Below are 17,668 nucleotides of genomic sequence, written 5' to 3'. Positions count from 1 at the left end.
TCTTGCAGTGTAAAGCTCAATATACTAGGTCAGTCAAGACAGATACAATCAAGAAGCAAAAGGTATATTCATAATTCAACATAGAATTTTCTGCTATTTTGATTTATATTACATTAACCTATTCCCCCTGGGCTAATGTTGGACTTGAGCCCGCATGTGTTGGATGCCAGCGCTTTTAGCACATGCACTGGAGAGGTTTGCCCTGCTTCAGTGGTGTTGAGCTTCCTGTGGTTAAGAGAAGGGTGCCACCACTGATCCCTCACGACGCTTCACCAACCTTCTCCGTTACCACCTCTTGGGTAATTACCCAGGCCCAATAAAGCCTTGGTTCAGAATCAGGTGTCCTAAGCGTTGCCTTTGCCTCAGACGCCATTTGACATCCAATTTGCCAGGTATCTTCTTCCTGCGGTGGCCACAGGTCACATTGACATCCGCTGGTCAAGTGGTCTCTCCGAAGCAGCTCCAGAAGTGAAACAGTGGAATTCTGTTGGCTGTCTTTGGGAAACCAAATTGATTCTCATAAGGTTTTTCTCTTTGAAGCTGCCTTCTACCTTTGCTATTGTAACTGTGATCCTTTGGAGAGAAGGAGAAATTGTCTTCTTTGAGGGATGTGATCTGAAAGGATGTGGCCGGGAGATTTCTCATAGTTTTATGATACTGTTTTCATAGTATTTTTAGGGTATTACTTTCCTCTGTGCCTGTGACTATATATGAGGCTATTGTTTATTATTCATACATGTTGGACTTAAGCGTTTGCTTGGTCTCTTTGAAGGGATGGTATTATGTATGTCTTTATAGATGAGTTTCCTTTGAAAATAGTATTAAGTGGAGTTTGGGAATAGCAGCGCATCTGACAGTGGCTTCTCTTACATACCTTTTTTGAGCCCAGAAGTAAGGGTTTTTAAAAATAGAATTTATATAAACTACTGTTCCTTTTGAACCTGGACACATTCATGAGGTGTAGTGAAAATAGGGAAGACTGAGTTCTTCCTCTCCTCCAGGAGAAGACAAACATATCTGCAGACCATTTCTAATATCTGCACAGGTCAGGCTGTGATGCTTCTTCCCCAGCGGTGTGCATAAAATCACACACACAGAGCCCTTGGCTGTTTTGTGAACATCAAGCTAGACTAGTGGGTGTCAGACCTTTTGGCCTTAGGGCCCTTTTACCCTCCTAAAAACTGAAGAATCTGAAAAAGCTTTTGTTTCCGTGGATTCTATCTACTGATGTTTATCATGGGAGAAATGACTGAGAAATGACGGAGAAAACGTTTAATATTCATATAATTCATTTAAAATAACAATAACCTACCCATTGCATATTATTCCGTAAATAACATCTTTTAATGAAACAGATACTTTCCAAAACAAAAGGAAATCATAAGCAGGGTAACATTGTTCTCCATTTTTTCAAAGCTCTTTGATTTCAGTTCAGAAAGTTAGACCGTCATTTCCACTTCTGCCTTCAGTCTGTTGAGACATGTCGTTTTGGTTAAAGTATGTGAAGAAGCTCTCACAGAGATATTTAGTTGGAAGAGGAAGGAGTATTTTTTATTTTAAGTGTGCTTTTCTGAAAATTTATTTTATTGAAGTATAGCTGATCTGCAGTGTTGTGTTACTTTCTGCTGTACAGCGAAGTGATTCAGTTACACATACGTATACATTCTTTTTCGTATTCTTTTCCCTTATGGTTTATTATAGGATATTGAATATAGTTCCCTTTGCTGTACAGTATGACCTTGTTGTTCATCCATCCTATATATAATGGTTTGCATCTGCTAACCCCAAACTCCCAATCCATCCCTCCCCCTTGGCAGCCACAAGTCTGTTCTCTACGTCTGTGAGTCTGCTTCTGTTTTGTAGATAAGTTCATTTGCGTCATACTTTAGATTCCACATATAAGTGATATCATATGGTATTTGTCTTTCTCTGTCTGACTTACTTCACTTAGTATGATAATCTCTCGGTCCATCCGTGTGGCTGCAAGTGGCATTATTTCATTCCTTTTTATGGCTGAGTAGTATTCCATTGTATATATGTACCACATCTTCTTTATCCATTCATCTGTCGACGGACATTTAGGTTGCTTCTATGTCTTGGCTGTTGTAAATAATGCTGCAGTGAACATTGGGGTGCATGTATCTTTTTGAATTAGAGTTTTTGTCTTTTCTGGATATATGTCTAGGAGTGGGATTGCTGGATCATATGGCAACTCTATTTTTAGTTTTTGGAGGAACCTCTGAACTGTTTACCATAGTGGTGGCACCAGTTGACATTTCCACCAACAGTGGAGGAGGGTTGAGGAGTATTTTAATAGCCATTTCAGATCATTGTGCATGTTCTTCTTGGACACTACACTAAAACTTGACATGTGACAGTTTATTAAAGCTTAGGAATTCAGTGCAATTTTCCTTCTCTGCTACATTAAATCCAATGACCTGTCTTGCACTTTGAACGATCTTGTATCCATGCATGTGACACACCATGTGTCAGTCACTTCAAAAAGCTTGTTTAACTGAGGTATGCAGATTTCCAAATGGTGATACTTTTCATCAAGTAATAGCCCAAAATCACATTCATTAATATCGCCACCAGTCTTGTCAGAAAAGTCTCCAGGTATTTGGAAGGTGTCATGGTGAGAGACACAAGTTTTCAAAATTCTCATTGTTGCTGGAAAGCTCAGATTCTATCACCGGCCACAAATACTGTCAGCTGCTTTCCTTCCAGTACAAATACAAGAAAAGTACTTGTTCTTTTTCAAGAAAATATCTGCCACATACCCAAGACCAGATAACCATAGTTAATGTCTGACATAGTCATTCTTTCAAGCAGAAGTGTTGTCCCAGCAAACAAGTGGCGAATTCAGCTTGTGAATGAAACACTCAGGGAAGAACTTTCCTGTGCAGGATGGTCAGCCCTCACGGCGCAGCAGAAACGCTTAAGTATACTTGCCGTGACATCACCTGGGAAATTTAAAAGCTCAAAGGTTAGAATTTTTTAATAATTAAGTAATTAAAAAAAAAAGAGAGAGAGAGAAAAAAAAAACCCCTTTGTTACTCACTCTTTTCTAGATGTTCTCAGCTGAAACAAACCCAATAAAACTACTTTTGGAATTTAAAAAAAAAAAAAAAAGGTTAGAATTTTTTAAATCATTAGGGTTTTTGTTTTCTTTTTGGTTTATTGAGAACATACTTTGGGCTTCCCTGGTGGCGCAGTGGTTGAGAATCTGCCTGCCAATGCAGGGGACACGGGTTCAGGCCCTGGTCTGGGAAGATCCCACATGCCGCGGAGCAACTAGGCCCGTGAGCCACAATTACTGAGCCTGCGCGTCTGGAGCCTGTGCTCCGCAACAAGAGAGGCCGCGATAGTGAGAGACCCGCGCACCGCGATGAAGAGTGGCCCCCGCTTGCCGCAACTAGAGAAAGCCCTCGCACAGAAACGAAGACCCAACACAGCCATAAATGAATGAATAAATAAATAAATAAATAAATAAACAAACAAACAAACAAACCCAAAAGTTAAAAAAAAAAAAAAGAACATACTTTGTTATCTAAACTTAGCCGGTATTCTTCAAAATATGATTTTGAATGGCTGTAAATTATCACATAATTCAAAATATTTGTAACGGGCATTTAGGCACTTGCTTATTCTTACCGTTATATAACGTCAGTGAAAATTCTTGAACTAAATTTTGTCGTATCTTTGAACCTTAGAATTATTACCTAGAAGGGAAATTCCTGGGGAAAAAATTGTGGCCATTTGTTCAGGCTATCGATTTAACAGTGAATATACTTCTGTTAGCAAGATATGTGAGTGCTCTTATAACACCAACTCTGATTCAGTATTCTCTTAAGTTCCTCTGTTTTCTTCTTTACAGTTACGGGAAATTAAAATGTTGAAGTGTTAGTGTAAAATGAGTTCAGACCAATAAAATCAAAGGAAATACAAAAAAAAAAGAAAACTTCCTTGGGTGAAACTTTTGTGTTTTTTTTTGTTTGTATTTAGAGAGCGTGACGATCAGTAAAATAATGACAGTGTACAAAGTACAACGTGGTTACCATTGCCTTGATTCGTGCTGAGGAGTCAGCAGTATTTATTACCCACATCGCTTTTGCACCATCGAAGCAAAGTTCAACACAGGGAAAAAGCAAACTATGTCTTGGGATTGTTTTGAAAATAGGTCAGACTCATGAAGCCCCTGATAGGGCGTTGAGGACCACACTTTGAGGACTGCTGAACTTAGATTATGCAAAGAGAAAACACGTGACTAGATTAGCCATGGCAAAAAGACCAAAGCAAGCATCAATGTGTCCTAACAGTTACCTCACTTAGACAAAATATTAGATAGTAATAGAAAATAATAAATTTCTCAACATTTGTGTACAGTTAGAAACCAGAGCTTATTGAGAAAACCTAATTGGAGCAAAGATTTCTATAACTTTTCCATCATTTAATTTTGGGAATGAAGAGTATATGTTAAAACTGGAGCAATGTTGATTGCATTTCAAAGCTGTGTGTTTTATTCTGATGATCTAATCTTCAGATGCCAATCACATCATTGATGCATTTGGGTTTAGCTTTAAGATCTTGTTAACTGCTTTTTGGTACCCTGTGAACACACAAGCAAACCATCTTTCACCAGACAGCCAAAGGTAACAAAGGGATGGGAGGCAGTGAGAATCAATATAGTAAGAGTATTTTTAGGGACTATTGATGGATTGCTGTATTTTGAGCTTAACTTCAAGTGCCAAATGCCCCAGAGCTGACTAAGATGAACTCACCATTTACTGAGAAGTGTAGGCTGTCACGCACACAGAGGGCTCTGGGATGGGCAAGACGAGACCCACACATCGTTCCCTTGGCCGTTTGGGGAGAACTCCGGTGGGGTGTTTTTAGGAGCTTCGTGCGGTATTTTGATGAGGACTCGGTACCACTCTAATTGCCGGAGCTGAGGGTCATCCAGTGATGACCTCCCAGTCCTGGTAACGGGTAACTGTGAGATTTTAGGACAACACCGTTACAGCAGCCAATCCATTAATTCTCCAATCCGGAGGCACTCGGAACTCCACGCCCTCTCCCAAGGCAGCCCCGCCGAAGGTGGGAGCCACGTTGAGCTGTGCTTCTGTCAGCAAGCTGAAAGCTGTGGGTCCCTGACACGGCTCTCAATTGCTAGCAGGTTCCTCTCACTGCACCTCATTTGCATCTGGGACATCAATTAGCATGTTTGTTGAGGCTAATTGAATGCAACTCAATCATAGCTCTTAATTGCTTGACTATGTGAAAAGAAATCACATTAATGCAGCTAATTAAGTGTACGGCAATAGATGCAACATAATTAGGAGGAAAATGTAAAAAACAAGGGATGGCAAAGGTGCGGGAGCGGGGTGGCAGGGGGATGCCGAGCTCGGCTCTGGAGCTGCGTCCACGCGGTCGGGGACGGGTCCCCCTGCTCCGGCGCCTGCTTGCAAAAAATAATCCACGAGATGAGCGCGGACAACTTGAGAAGAAAAATGCAAATAGGTTTGCAATTACTACTTTTTCAAGCTGTTGAGGGGCAGGAGATAGCACCTCTGGGGGGGCCTGGCTCTTGAGTGGGCCCCGGGGACTTGTTAAGTGCTGTTTAAAAGTACTTGGCTTTGAATTACCCTCATGCCTTGTTAAAGGGTTTTTTCCCCTTTTATCCTCGATCAGCATTTTCTGCAAGGAACACGGAGAGGGGTTGTATCTGTAACGTTTGCATATCAAAATCAAGCTCGCTGGCTTTATGTCCCCCTGCACGGTCCCTACCTCGGACCATCAGGCCGCGCGTCCCACTTCTGAGGAGGCGACATTGTTTAGTGGTTGTAGCTTTAATTCCTCAAGTACCAAGCTGGGGAGAGATGAAAAGGGTAGTTCTTTCAGAAACGGAAAGCTCCGTGTTGTTTCTCTTGGGAGAAGCTAGAAGCCTCAGACCCACGTATCCACCTGTTTCTGAAAGACTTTTATGGATTAGGAAATGGATCTTGTAACATTTTTATAAATTTTAGTGGCTTGAAATATAAGAATTGCCAGGCTTATATTCTGATTTTCTTAGGAACTAGTTCTTCTGCACTTTCCATGCCTAACTCAGGCAGGAAAACAGATCCCCCAGCCCATGCTGAGCCAAAGATAAATGGGTTCTGTCGCCGCGTTCAAATCCAGAGAGCCAACACTTGGTGCATTTCTATAATAATTTTAAATAAAATATCCTGGTTATTGTATGTTAAAACATGCCTATTAAAAAAGAGACCACGCTGAGGCTTAGTCACTCTCTGATTAGCCTCATTTTAGAGCCCATAAGCCATAAATGCTCAATTACACTCCTGTTATTGTATTTTAATTTGTTAAGAATTGGCATTAAAGAAGAAAGTTGTAGCAAGTTGATATTTTTAAAGGAGTAACTATGCAAGAAGGAATTCATTATTTGCAAGCATTAACTTTGGTTTTGAAACTTGGGTTTGCCTATTTGGGGTAAATGTTAATGGAAGTAAATGAAAGATGCTTAAGAACAACCTTTTTTTTTTAATAACCTTGACCCTTGGTCCTGTACTAACCAAAAGCCACTTCCTTCTTCCGTGTGCTTTTTGTCCACCATCCTCGTGATGAGCTTGGTCATGAGACGTCTACATTTCTTTCAATCCGCCTTATCCTTTAGCCTAATTTAATGATAATAACTTTCTTTCCACCCTTTGTCCTCATCCTTTCAAAACCACAACTTTTTTCATAGTAGATTATATTTGCGGCAGGGGGCGTGGGGGCGGTCGAAGCATCTTGCCTTTCAAGTGGAGTCTTTAGTCTGTTCCCAGCTGGACACAGCCCACCCCTTCTCCAAACCTGTGATGACCTTCCTCCAAGATGCCCGTGGCCGACCCCGGCAGATGTCCCTCCCTGAGCTGCCCTGGGAGATTAAATGCACAGCTGGGCAGCCCAGGGTGCATCAGCACGCCTGCTCCTGGCTTCCCCGGCTGACAGCATACGTGCCGGTGCAGGTGCTTCTCTCTGGATGGTTTATCATTGCTGAGGAAGGCCCAGGCTCGCCCCTCCCTGGAGGAGCTGGTCTGAATTTGCCCCTACTTGGTGCAGCTTCTGATCCTTTGTTTGTCTTCAGTCCCACGTTCCTCCTGATTCTAGCCTCAGCTTTTTGAGCTTTAGCTCTGCACTAAGAATTGGCCATTGGAGGTCTGTCCTTAGGAAGTCACTGCATCATCATCTCCTGGGCTGGTGCTTGGTGAGCCTTCCAGAGTTCTGTAATCTCCATCACAGGGCCCCCCTTCACGTTATGGAGTTTCTCTTCCAGCCCTTCCTCCTCTGTTGAGAATTCTCCCACTCCCTTTCCTGAGTCTGGGTTGGCTCCCGTGTGGCCACAAGTCCAACTGCTTGGGTTTCAGGTGAGGTGTGACACTTAGAGCCGGCCCTCCCTCCTGCAGATGCTGGAGAGAGGACGGTTCTCTCCGTCCCATACGGTCCCAGCGACCCATATGTGGGTTCTTTCCCCTGTGTTGGAATCTAGTACTTTGAGTTCCTTTTTGTGCCATAACTTCTATCAGCAAACTTCCTACTTGCGGATAAACCAGTGACTGCTTCTCAACCCCTTCACCTTATGGAATATGGACATTGTCTTGCAATTAAAAGAAGCCACTGGAGTCCTTCCCTTGGCTTGTCTTGCAATTAAAAGAAGCCACTGGAGTCCTTCCCTTGGCTTCCCTAGCACCTTCTGTGCCCTCTGAAGCTTCTGCCGTACACCTGGACCGACTTTCCTCATCCTGCAGGCTGAGGCCTCTGACCCGTGCACTACAGATTCATTGGTTTTTTCCCTTTATATCCTAAAAGGAATCCACCAAGATTCTGCCAAGGAAGGAATCTGTTTATTTCATTTCCTGGTTAGTCTTAAAACACTTGAAATATTGTTTACCCAAGAGTGATTTAGATAGACTATATCCTTTCTTCATGTGCGATGTTGGTTTAATGATATGTCTGCAGAGACAGAGGGGTTCATTGCCCCCCCCAAAAATGCATGAAAGGGTCAATAACTCCTCTAATTTGTCAAGAGACCCCTCACTCTGGCTCTCAGTTGTCTTCTCTTTCGCCACCCAACAGCCGACTCTTCAAGTATTGTTTTCCTCCATATTGAATTAGGTGACGGCACAAAGAATTCCCTGTGTACCTAGACTTCCCTTTAGTTCCGTGATAACTGCTAGTCATTCACCTGCAAAGTGTAGACAAAAGCAAGATACTTTTTCTGAGTACAGTGAATCACTTGGAGAAACATAATGCTTGAGTACAAATAATGTGCTTTCTTTTTTAACATCCAGCTCTTGTGACCTCCATGTTCTTTCAGCACTGTACCACTGACCCCCTCAGACATCTTCCTGAGCAAAATGCTTGACCTCTTACTTAGCGTTTTCACCTGAGTTCCCACCAGACAACTTCAGTCTTACCTAGATGTCTAATGGTATTGCCCTCGGAGACAAAAAGATTATTACAAAATAGTTCCTACTCCATGGAATTTTACCCAAAACTTACAAGAAGAGCCCAGGTTCCTAATGTACCATCTAATATGCAGCAGCTCACAAAATAGGATTTCATGTCCGTACTGGTGTCTCATCCTCCTGGATAGACGCATCGACTGTGTCTCCTGTATTTCCAGGGCCTGGGTTAGTTCAGGACACAGAGGCAGAGCTGATTTCAGTGTAATGATGATGCCACCAGTACAAGACAGATCAAAACCTTATTTTTAAGCGCTTGCCACCGTGGAAGGGTCATAGGATTATAACTCAGGATGTCTGATAGAACCTCTTGTCCTAGATTGTAAAAGGTCTTTCTTTTAATCTCTCTTGGATGTTTAACATTTTGAACAGGATTACATGCAGAATGTTCATGGCAAAGAGATTGATCTTCTGAGAACCACTGTGAAAGTCCCAGGGAAGAGGCCCCCCCGAGCCACATCGGCCTGCGCGCCCATCTCCAGCCCGAAAACCAACGGCCTGTCCAAGGACATGAGCAGCTTGCACATCTCACCAAATTCAGGTAAGCTCACAGCCGACATGCTGAAGAAATCCAGCACAATGGCAGCAATGGGTGGTCCTGGCTGGAGGACAGTGCTGAGGTTTGTGGATTAAGTGGAGATTTTGACCATTAAGGTTGTAGACTAAGGTTTACAAGTCTCATCTCTTCTGTGGATGACTGTTTCCGCTACACCCTTGGGTTCCTGGACTGCCAGCAAGCAAACTGTGGCACTTTGAGTCACAGTTCCACAAACCACCAGGCTTTCCCAGGGCTGGGCAGTTGAAAGTCATGTTTTACACATGTTGGAGGATTTAAGGGCCTTCTAAAAAACATGAATTCATTGTTAAGGTGTCAAGGATTAGTATTAACTAATTTGTAGTGACTGTGTTTAGAAAAATGGAAAAGCCATTTGGAGCAAGACTTAAAGGAAACCCCTGGACCGCTATAAAGTTCAGATTCTCTCAGTTTTCTCTTGTAACTGTTAATGTGATTCTTTCAGAGAATTTTGGTTTTCTTTATTCTCTTTTAAGGGAGAATTTGGCTTTTGTTCAGGATCAGAGAAAGTTAGTGTTTTCTCAGAATAGATGTGTTGAGAAATTCCTTGCTTCGGTGTGCAATGCAAACCATTCAGAGTGTCGTGGTTTGTTTTTGTTGAAGAGTCTTGGCAAACTGTGCTGTGGCTTTTACCTTCCCGTGATCGCTTATCAGAGAAAAGGTGGTAAGAACCACTTTAAGTCTTCCACCAACAAACTCAGACTCCTCCAACATATGGAATCCCTTCACAGATTTCAGTTGTTTCCTTTCCTGTCTCCAACCTACATCTGATCTTCTCAAAATAGATTTCTGTTCTGCAGTCATTCCTAGCATATGTCTCTGCTTCCTAAAGATGCTGCCTTTTTTCCTTTCTGAAATGGTAGATGCTTTTAAAGAGGAATGATGCTGACCCCACAGTCCCGTGGCGTGAATGACATTGTTTGGCAAAAGGAGGGTAAGAAAAAGGGGACAGAATTTGGGGTCCAGCAGCCTGGGTTCTACTGCCCGGTGCTGCATGGTGTTGAGCAGGTAGCTGAACCATGTTTTACGTTAGGCTGATCTTGCCTGGCCCTGCCCCCATCACAGAGGTGTGATGGCAGGTGCTGCGGAAACTCATAAAGCACAATACAAACATCAGCTGTTGTGACGAATCAAAATAAAACTGGCCTTTCTGATAACAGAGACATTAGTTCATTCTAGAAAGGTGATACGGTTACTTTATGTGGTCTCATGACCTGCTGACCTTCCTTCCAAGTGATACATGAGTTTTCCTTTTCTAGATGGTGTGCTAACTCCATGGGATGGGAAGAGAGAGTAGTGCCCAAGAAAAAAAAATTTTCTATACGGAATAAAAAGCTATTGTCTTCATTAATTTGTTTATTTGTTCAAAAAGTACTTGCTGAGCACCTGTTCTGTGTCAGGAATTGTGCATTCTGTGGATCCAGAATCTCTGACCTCCAGAACTTCTATGCGAGGCAGTCACCCTATAACCGACTTTCCACTTCCCCTTCTGACCATTGTGACACATCTATCCATGTGTTGTTCAAGTCAGCAAGCATGTATGAAGTTTCTAATGTGTGCCGGTCACTGTCCTGAGCTCTGGGGGTACAGAAAAATGAGGCATAATCCCTACCCTCTGGAATCTCACCCTCTGGGAGGTGGGAAAGATGAGCAGATGTGCCGGTGCAGTGCAGCAGTGTGAAGGCCCAGGGGTGATGTGCTCGGCTTCACCCCAGGAGGTGGGGCAAGGCTTCAGGGCTTGGGGGATGCCTGTGTGGGGTGTGAAGAAAGCATGGGAACTTGCCAGGCACATAGGATGAGGGAAGAGTCCTGATGATTTGAAGAAGTGTCAGCTATGTAAGATTTGGAGTTTGAAATGTCATCTTGAGATTTGTGTTCTTTGGGGCTTAACTGCCACTTACTGTGCTAAGGAGAATGTAATGTTTGATAACAAATAGAAAATACAGAATGCCATATGAACTTTATCATATCCCCAGAGGAGGTTACGTCATGGGCCTCAGCTAGGGATTGAGTTTTCAATGCCCAGTTGCTTTCTTTTTAAGATTCTTGCTGTGGGGTGAATGGGAAGATTTGGGTCACGATTGAAATCCCTTTTCCATGGTCACACCCATGGTCGGTTTATTACAGCACATCCTTTCAACCCTAAGCCGGGTAAATCCCCATTCAAGGAGCCTGGTAGATGTTTCATCTTCTTTGGATCACACGTAGGGACTTGGAAGTGGGAATATGATGTCCGCAGGAGCACAGCGCCACTTTGGGGGAAGAAAGCCCCTCATGGTCACAGCAGTGCTCAGGGATGTCGTGCCCTCAGCTAAGCCTGTGGGCGACCTCCTTGGCTGGTATCACCCAGAGCTCTACCCTGTTGTTCATAGAACTCTCTTACATGAAGAATTCCAAGCCAGCAAATTTAATTTGAAGTAAATGGATGCTACTTTTAAGTGATGAACTTTTAGCTAAAGATAGGTATTAGTTATTTTAGAGCTAACTTGCCGAAGAACTTAACACACTACTTAACCTCATCTTTCATTCTCAACTCATTTGAATTCTGCCATTTTGTTTTAGACCTCTGGATTAACTGGGCATCTTTGTTTCTTTTTAGCTTTTTTTAAATTCGTTTTCTATCTCCATGTTATGAATTAGATCAATGTTATGTGCCTTCCCTTCTAGTCATTTTTCCATTCACATAGACCTGATACACACTTGTACTGAAATCTTTGTGTGTAACTTATTAATGTCTTAGCATAAAAGTCCATAGGTGAAGTGACTCAGCCAATGGATATAAACACTTACAAGAGTCTCCGTACATATTTCCAAATTCATTTCTAGAAAGGTTTTATATAAAATACCCTTCTGTCCATAAAGTGAGTGCTCATTTCACCTCTACACATTTTTAGAATCTATGCTAATCTTATAAGCAATAAAAATATCTCGTGTTTTGTTTATTTGGATTTCTTCAGTTAGTAGTGAGGTTGAACAGCTCATGTATTTATGGGTTTTGTGTGTTTCTTGTGTTGTAATTGTGTAGATGTATCCTTTGCCCATTGCTGCACTAGGTGCTTGTCTTTTGCTTATTGACATGTAAGAACTCTTTGTATATTAAGGATATCAACACTTTGTAATATATTCTGCAGCTATTTCCCCAGTTTACTATTTGCTTTTTGAATTTTATAGTCTTATTTACGTACGGAGTTTCCCCCTCTTTAGTATGTCATCAAATCATAAGACTTGTACTTCTGTAGTTTCTACTTTAGATATTTAGAAAGCCTTTAATAATCCTGAAATAAGATCATAATTCATATATATGTATTTCAGAGTTTTATAATTTTATTGTTGTTCCTTTTCCCCTTTTTTATAATTAACCTCTAATCCACCTTTAATTTGTTTGGGTCTATTACATATAATAGGAAATCTAGTTAAACTTTTTATTCAAATGTATAACTAATTGTTCTTTCTCTCTTTGTAATTTCCTTTTCCTGTTGATTCTATTTGTCACCTTTCTTGCACAACTAACTCATTTAATCAAATTAGCTGTGTTTCTGGGCTTGAAAATTTATTCCATCGACCTACTTTCTCCGCATTGTGTGGATTTACCACATTGTCTTAGATTCATGGCTCAATTTATATCTGGTAATGTGACATATAACATGGTTTCATATTACTCTTTTATTTTATAGTGTTTCTTGGTTATTGCCACCATTTATTTTTTCCAGTAAACTTCAGAATAACTTGAAACCTTTCTCTTCCCCCTAAAAATAATCTCACTGTGACTCTGACTGGCATTGCTGTTAATCTATGAATTCATTGTGGAGGAACTGACATCTTAGCTATATTGAGTTTATCATAGAACACAATTCTTTCCCAGTTTATTCAAACTTATTATATACCCCTCAGTAAAGTTTTAACACTTTTTTCCATTTGGATCCTGTATGTGTCCTGTTAATCCATTCTATTACTTTATAGTTTTTGGTGAACTGTGAAGCTGATACTTGGCGGGGCGAGGGGTTGTCTATTCTATCATCTAATTGGTAAGAAATAAGAAAGATGCTAATTTTTGTATTTTTTATATCCAGCCATCTTACTGAACTCTTCCTTAGTTGGAATAATTATCCAGATGTTTCTCTTGGTTTTCTAGTGTGCAGTCATAATGCATTCCATATTTCAAACATTACGATGCCTAACTGTATGTCAGTGTTGACTTTTAGTTTCTCCCAACCAATTTAATGATTTGGATACCTTATTGCTTTGCCTCCTGTACCATTCACTTACCATCATTATTGAGTCTGCTGCATGCCCAGCCCTGATTAGTGCTCTGGAGATTCAGGGGACCCTCCCTCCAAGGGCTTACACTCCAATGGGGGGAGGGGGGGGTGGAAGAATCAGAAGATAAACACACAAGCAAGACCACTGAAGCTGGTGATAATTGCTAAAGGGTCTAAAAGGAGCAATTGGATAGAAAATTACTTGCAGGAGATGGTGGTCTTATGTTATTCCTAGTATCGGGGAGTGGTTTGCCAGTATTGGAATGCTGACTACCTTTCAAACATTAAAATGCTAGAAATGTGATGATCTTAATACCGAGTTTCGCCAGGGACTTGGGGAAGAGGAGGAAAAACACATTGTCATACCTGATACTGCATACCTGCATACTGATAACCCAGCCTGGGTCTCATTTTGGGGCTCGCGAGTTAACCAGAGCAGGAGAGCTGCAGTGAAGGTGGAGTGGCTCCCGGCTCCACTGGGCACCTGTGGGATGCAGGCACTGCAGGCTGAGGGACACGTTCAGGAAGAGTTGACCAGCGGCATCCCCACCACCATCCCCGCTGGGAAAGTAAGCAGCGTGCCTGGGGAGGATACCCTGATGTGGGTGCTCATGCTTGCAAGAGAAGGAAGCAGGCTGGAAAACTCAGACCTCTGCGTAGTCACAGGGAAACATAAATGAATGGCAAGGAAGGGCAGCTCTGACCATGAGGGACGCAATGGAGGTGTGCCAGCCCGCCCATGAACTTGTATTGTTGGTCAAAGACGAACCCACCAGTCAGCACGTGCCACACACGTGCCCCAGGGCTGCAGAGTCTGTTCAGCCCTGCTCTTATTCATAAACATGAGTGGACAACCAAGACGTTTGTGGAGACCAACAGCCAAAATATGAAAGACCAACATAAGCAAAAGGACAACTGATCTTGGAAGAAAGAGAGTGATAATTTGGTGAAAGAGAACTTAAGAGGAAATTACAACTAGTATCATCAGAAAGATTTAAGAGGTTGGTTTTTGTATTCCAAAATGAAACAAACAAAAGATGACATGAAAAACCTGGGGTGGGCTTCCCTGGTGGCGCAGTGGTTGAGAATCTGCCTGCCAATGCAGGGGACACAGGTTCGAGCCCTGGTCTGGGAAGATCGCACACGCTGCGGAGCGGCTGGGCCTGTGAGCCACAATTACTGAGCCTGCGCGTCTGGAGCCTGTGCTCCACAACAAGAGAGGCTGCAATAGTGAGAGGCCGGCGCACCGCGATGAAGAGTAGCCTCCGCTTGCCACAACTAGAGAAAGCCCTCGCACAGAAACGAAGACCCAACGCAGCCATTAATAAATAAATAAACAAATTTAAAAAATAATCTGTTAAAAAAAAAAAGAAAGAAAAACCTGGGGAGAAAGAGTTCTTGGAAATTAAGGAGAAAGATTGCAAAAATAAAAATTTCAGTAGCTGGATTACATACTATAAAGAACTTGGCTTAAAGATACTGTTGGCAATATAACAGAAGAAAACGTGCTAGAGGTGACAAAGGAAATGCCAGTGTCTTCCCATCTGAAGAGTCAAGTATCAAACTGGATGGGAGAGGAAGCTGTAAACATGGACAAATCCCCAAAAGCATCCAAGATAAGGGAAGACTGAGGTTACCTATCAAGGAAGAAAACTCTGATAGTCCTTGACCTTCTCAAGAGTAACACCTTGTATTTGTTACAAGAACAAATAATTTTGAATCTAGAAGCTTATGTAGAGCCAAACTATTATCAATCAAGTGTGAAGACATTTTTAGATCACATACAGGGATATAGAACATTTCCCTCTCAATGGATTTCTGAAAAAATTACTTAAGCATCTACTTCAGGAAGAAGAAGAAGGAGAAGGAGGAGAAGAATCCGGAAGATATTTCTTTATTCAGGCCTGGTTAAATTCCCCCTTCCCCATCACATCTTCCCCTTCCTCCAAGGTCACTTGCTGAGGATGCCCAGGGCAGTATCTGCCATTTCCATTCCTTCAGCATGGAACCTACATTGCCATTCTAATGGGAACCCATCAGAAACCACATTTTAGAGTCTGCCCAACTGTCATTTCAGGGATGCTTCCAGAGAAGTGGGTCAAATGTCCAAAAATATTTTCTGACATGAGTTTTTGGGTGGGTTGGTAGAATAATATTCATATATGACAGAATATAGGATTGTTTCAGCTCTGACAGGTATTTTGACATTTCAGTAGAAAGCAGGAAAACATAATGGCCAACAGTAGGGGCTTTGGAGTCAGAAACACTAAACTGAATCCCACCTTCCCCATCTTAGGACCTAAACCCCAGCTTCCTCATCTTGAAGATGGGAAAACAGTGCCTACCCCCATCCTTGTAAAGGATAACACACTGCATGCCTTTCCAAAGCCTGACCCGGGGTGACTCTTCAGAACTGTATCAGGAATCCATCGTAATAGTCGTGCTCATCACTAGTGAAGAAAAGAAAGGAAGAGGGTTGAGAAATTATGTTTTTGAATTAATTTCGGTAAATGCCATGAAGTGTTTATTTAGCCTTTGAGTAGACATAGTGGGTCAGAATCAACGAAACCCATGCCCCGCAACCCACAGCTCCCCCCATGATGGCAGTGAGCTGGGCAGCCAGAGAAATGCCCTTCAGGACTTCCCTGGATCTCCATGGGGGGCTCTGCTCCAGTTCTGTGTGTCCATCCTCTCTTTATTCCTGTGTTCGCCATAACTCCTGGTTGCGACATTTGCTTCCTAGATGACAGCTATCTTCTCATCCCTAAAGTGTGTCTTTGTTGGGTATTTGCAGCTGTGGGTGTGTTTTTATCCTAACCAGATTGATGCTGAGACCTTCGTGACGGGGAGACCTTTCCCCCTTGTCCTCCACCTCCCCCCGCTCAGGCCCCCAGCGGTTTCAAAATATGAAAGCCGTCTGGAGGGTTGAGGCTGATTTTCCAGGGGTGGGGGCAGGGATCTCAATGTGTTTTGAGTATTGAACCGCCGTGGACATCGAAAGTCTCAACCATGCTGTGTCCCTCCACACTTCAGTAATCAGGGCATCCAGCAAACCCATAAAAAACCCAACTAATAGCATGAATATTCAGTGACCTAGAATACTAATTAGTGTCATGAATATTAATGTGATCGGACTTGCTTTTTCCTCTCCTCTTTCTCTCCCGTCCTCTTTCTCCCTCTCTCCCTCTCTCTTTTTTTTTTTTTCCACTTAGCCGGCTCTAAAGATGGGTCATAATGAGAGCATTTAAGAGGGAGCGCACTCTCCGCCGTGACAGGGACTGGGGTAATACGGAGAGCTTGATTAACGCGGAACACTTGGGGGAGAGATGAGAGGCTTCACGTGGGCCTGGTCGGGGGAGGCAATGAGACCCCGGCAGCTCTGTTGCTGCTCCCGGAGATTAATGAGGCCTAAGAGTGCATTAGGAACAGTGACAAAGGTTTGATCTAATGGGCTCAGTCATTTTTCCTTTGAGTGACAGACGCACAGAAGTAATTGGCTGTGCAGAATGGCAGCTCATTGGCGGTACTTAAGGATACATTATCCCCGTTGTGTGGCCCGCAGAGGCTGTTTATCAAAACTGCTCACACTGCAGACGCTGAGTCGCTAAGCTGCTGCTACAGTGGTAATAGCTATTAAAAAAAAAAAAAATAACGCAACACGCAACATCAAAACTAGATCCGTGGTTGTCTTGTAGAAACAAAGTTTTTCTTTGTTTAGTTTCAAATGGTCTAGAAGACATTTTCGTAACTCCGGAGTCTGTGCACCGGGTGAGCGGGTCTCCTCCCGGTGGGTCGAGTCGCAGGCTCGTTAGGACATCAGAGCCCTTGGTCACCCGCTTATTTCCCACACTTTGGATTCTGTTCACAGCACGAATCCGCCGATACATAAATTGGATGCTTTGGCCAAACACCCTTCTAGCAGCTTTGGTGGAACACTTGCAGATGATCGCCTTCTTGGTGGAGAATTAACTTGCTGGAGAATACTCCCCCAAATCAGTATCCCGTGATGACGTCTGCTTCCATAAACCAGGTTTTATTGGAGTAGGTTTTGACGGCGAATTAATAATTCATTATTTTTAGGTTAAAAACGTTTTGTGGGGTTTCTCTAAGACTAAAATTTGAAGAAGTTGGTGACATCTGAAATGAAATGGCTCTAAAGTGATTATTTGATTCTTTATAAACGTTTTGGCATCTGCTTTTAGGAGAAATGCCTTCTTACTGTTAGTCGTTTCTATGTTTAGACGTTTCTCCCACTGAGATTTAGGCAAATGTGTGCTACAGTGTTTCCATCATTAAATTGTAAACTCTTTGAGGCATAGACCATTATTTCT

The 17,668-nt window shown here is 42.5% G+C and overlaps 1 protein-coding gene across 4 annotated transcripts in view; it reads left to right on the top strand.

Annotated features, from left to right (window-relative positions):
* The window catches only part of AGAP1 (ArfGAP with GTPase domain, ankyrin repeat and PH domain 1), a 543,380-nt gene that overhangs the window by 353,851 nt on the left and 171,861 nt on the right, over positions 1 to 17,668 (top strand). For 3 of the 4 annotated variants that reach the window (XM_068544179.1, XM_068544178.1, XM_068544180.1), the window contains exon 11: positions 8,877 to 9,045. In XM_068544179.1, coding sequence (XP_068400280.1) covers positions 8,877 to 9,045 — 169 coding nt within the window. Of the gene's footprint in view, positions 1 to 8,876; positions 9,046 to 17,205; positions 17,563 to 17,668 lie in introns of those variants that run through there. The other variant, XM_068544181.1, reaches the window with a different exon arrangement.

Source organism: Eschrichtius robustus, chromosome 5, assembly GCF_028021215.1.
Source record: "Eschrichtius robustus isolate mEscRob2 chromosome 5, mEscRob2.pri, whole genome shotgun sequence".
Classification (NCBI taxonomy): domain Eukaryota; kingdom Metazoa; phylum Chordata; class Mammalia; order Artiodactyla; family Eschrichtiidae; genus Eschrichtius; species Eschrichtius robustus.
The sequence above is the reverse complement of the archived record's forward strand: the minus strand, read 5'-3'. Positions and strand labels throughout refer to the sequence as shown.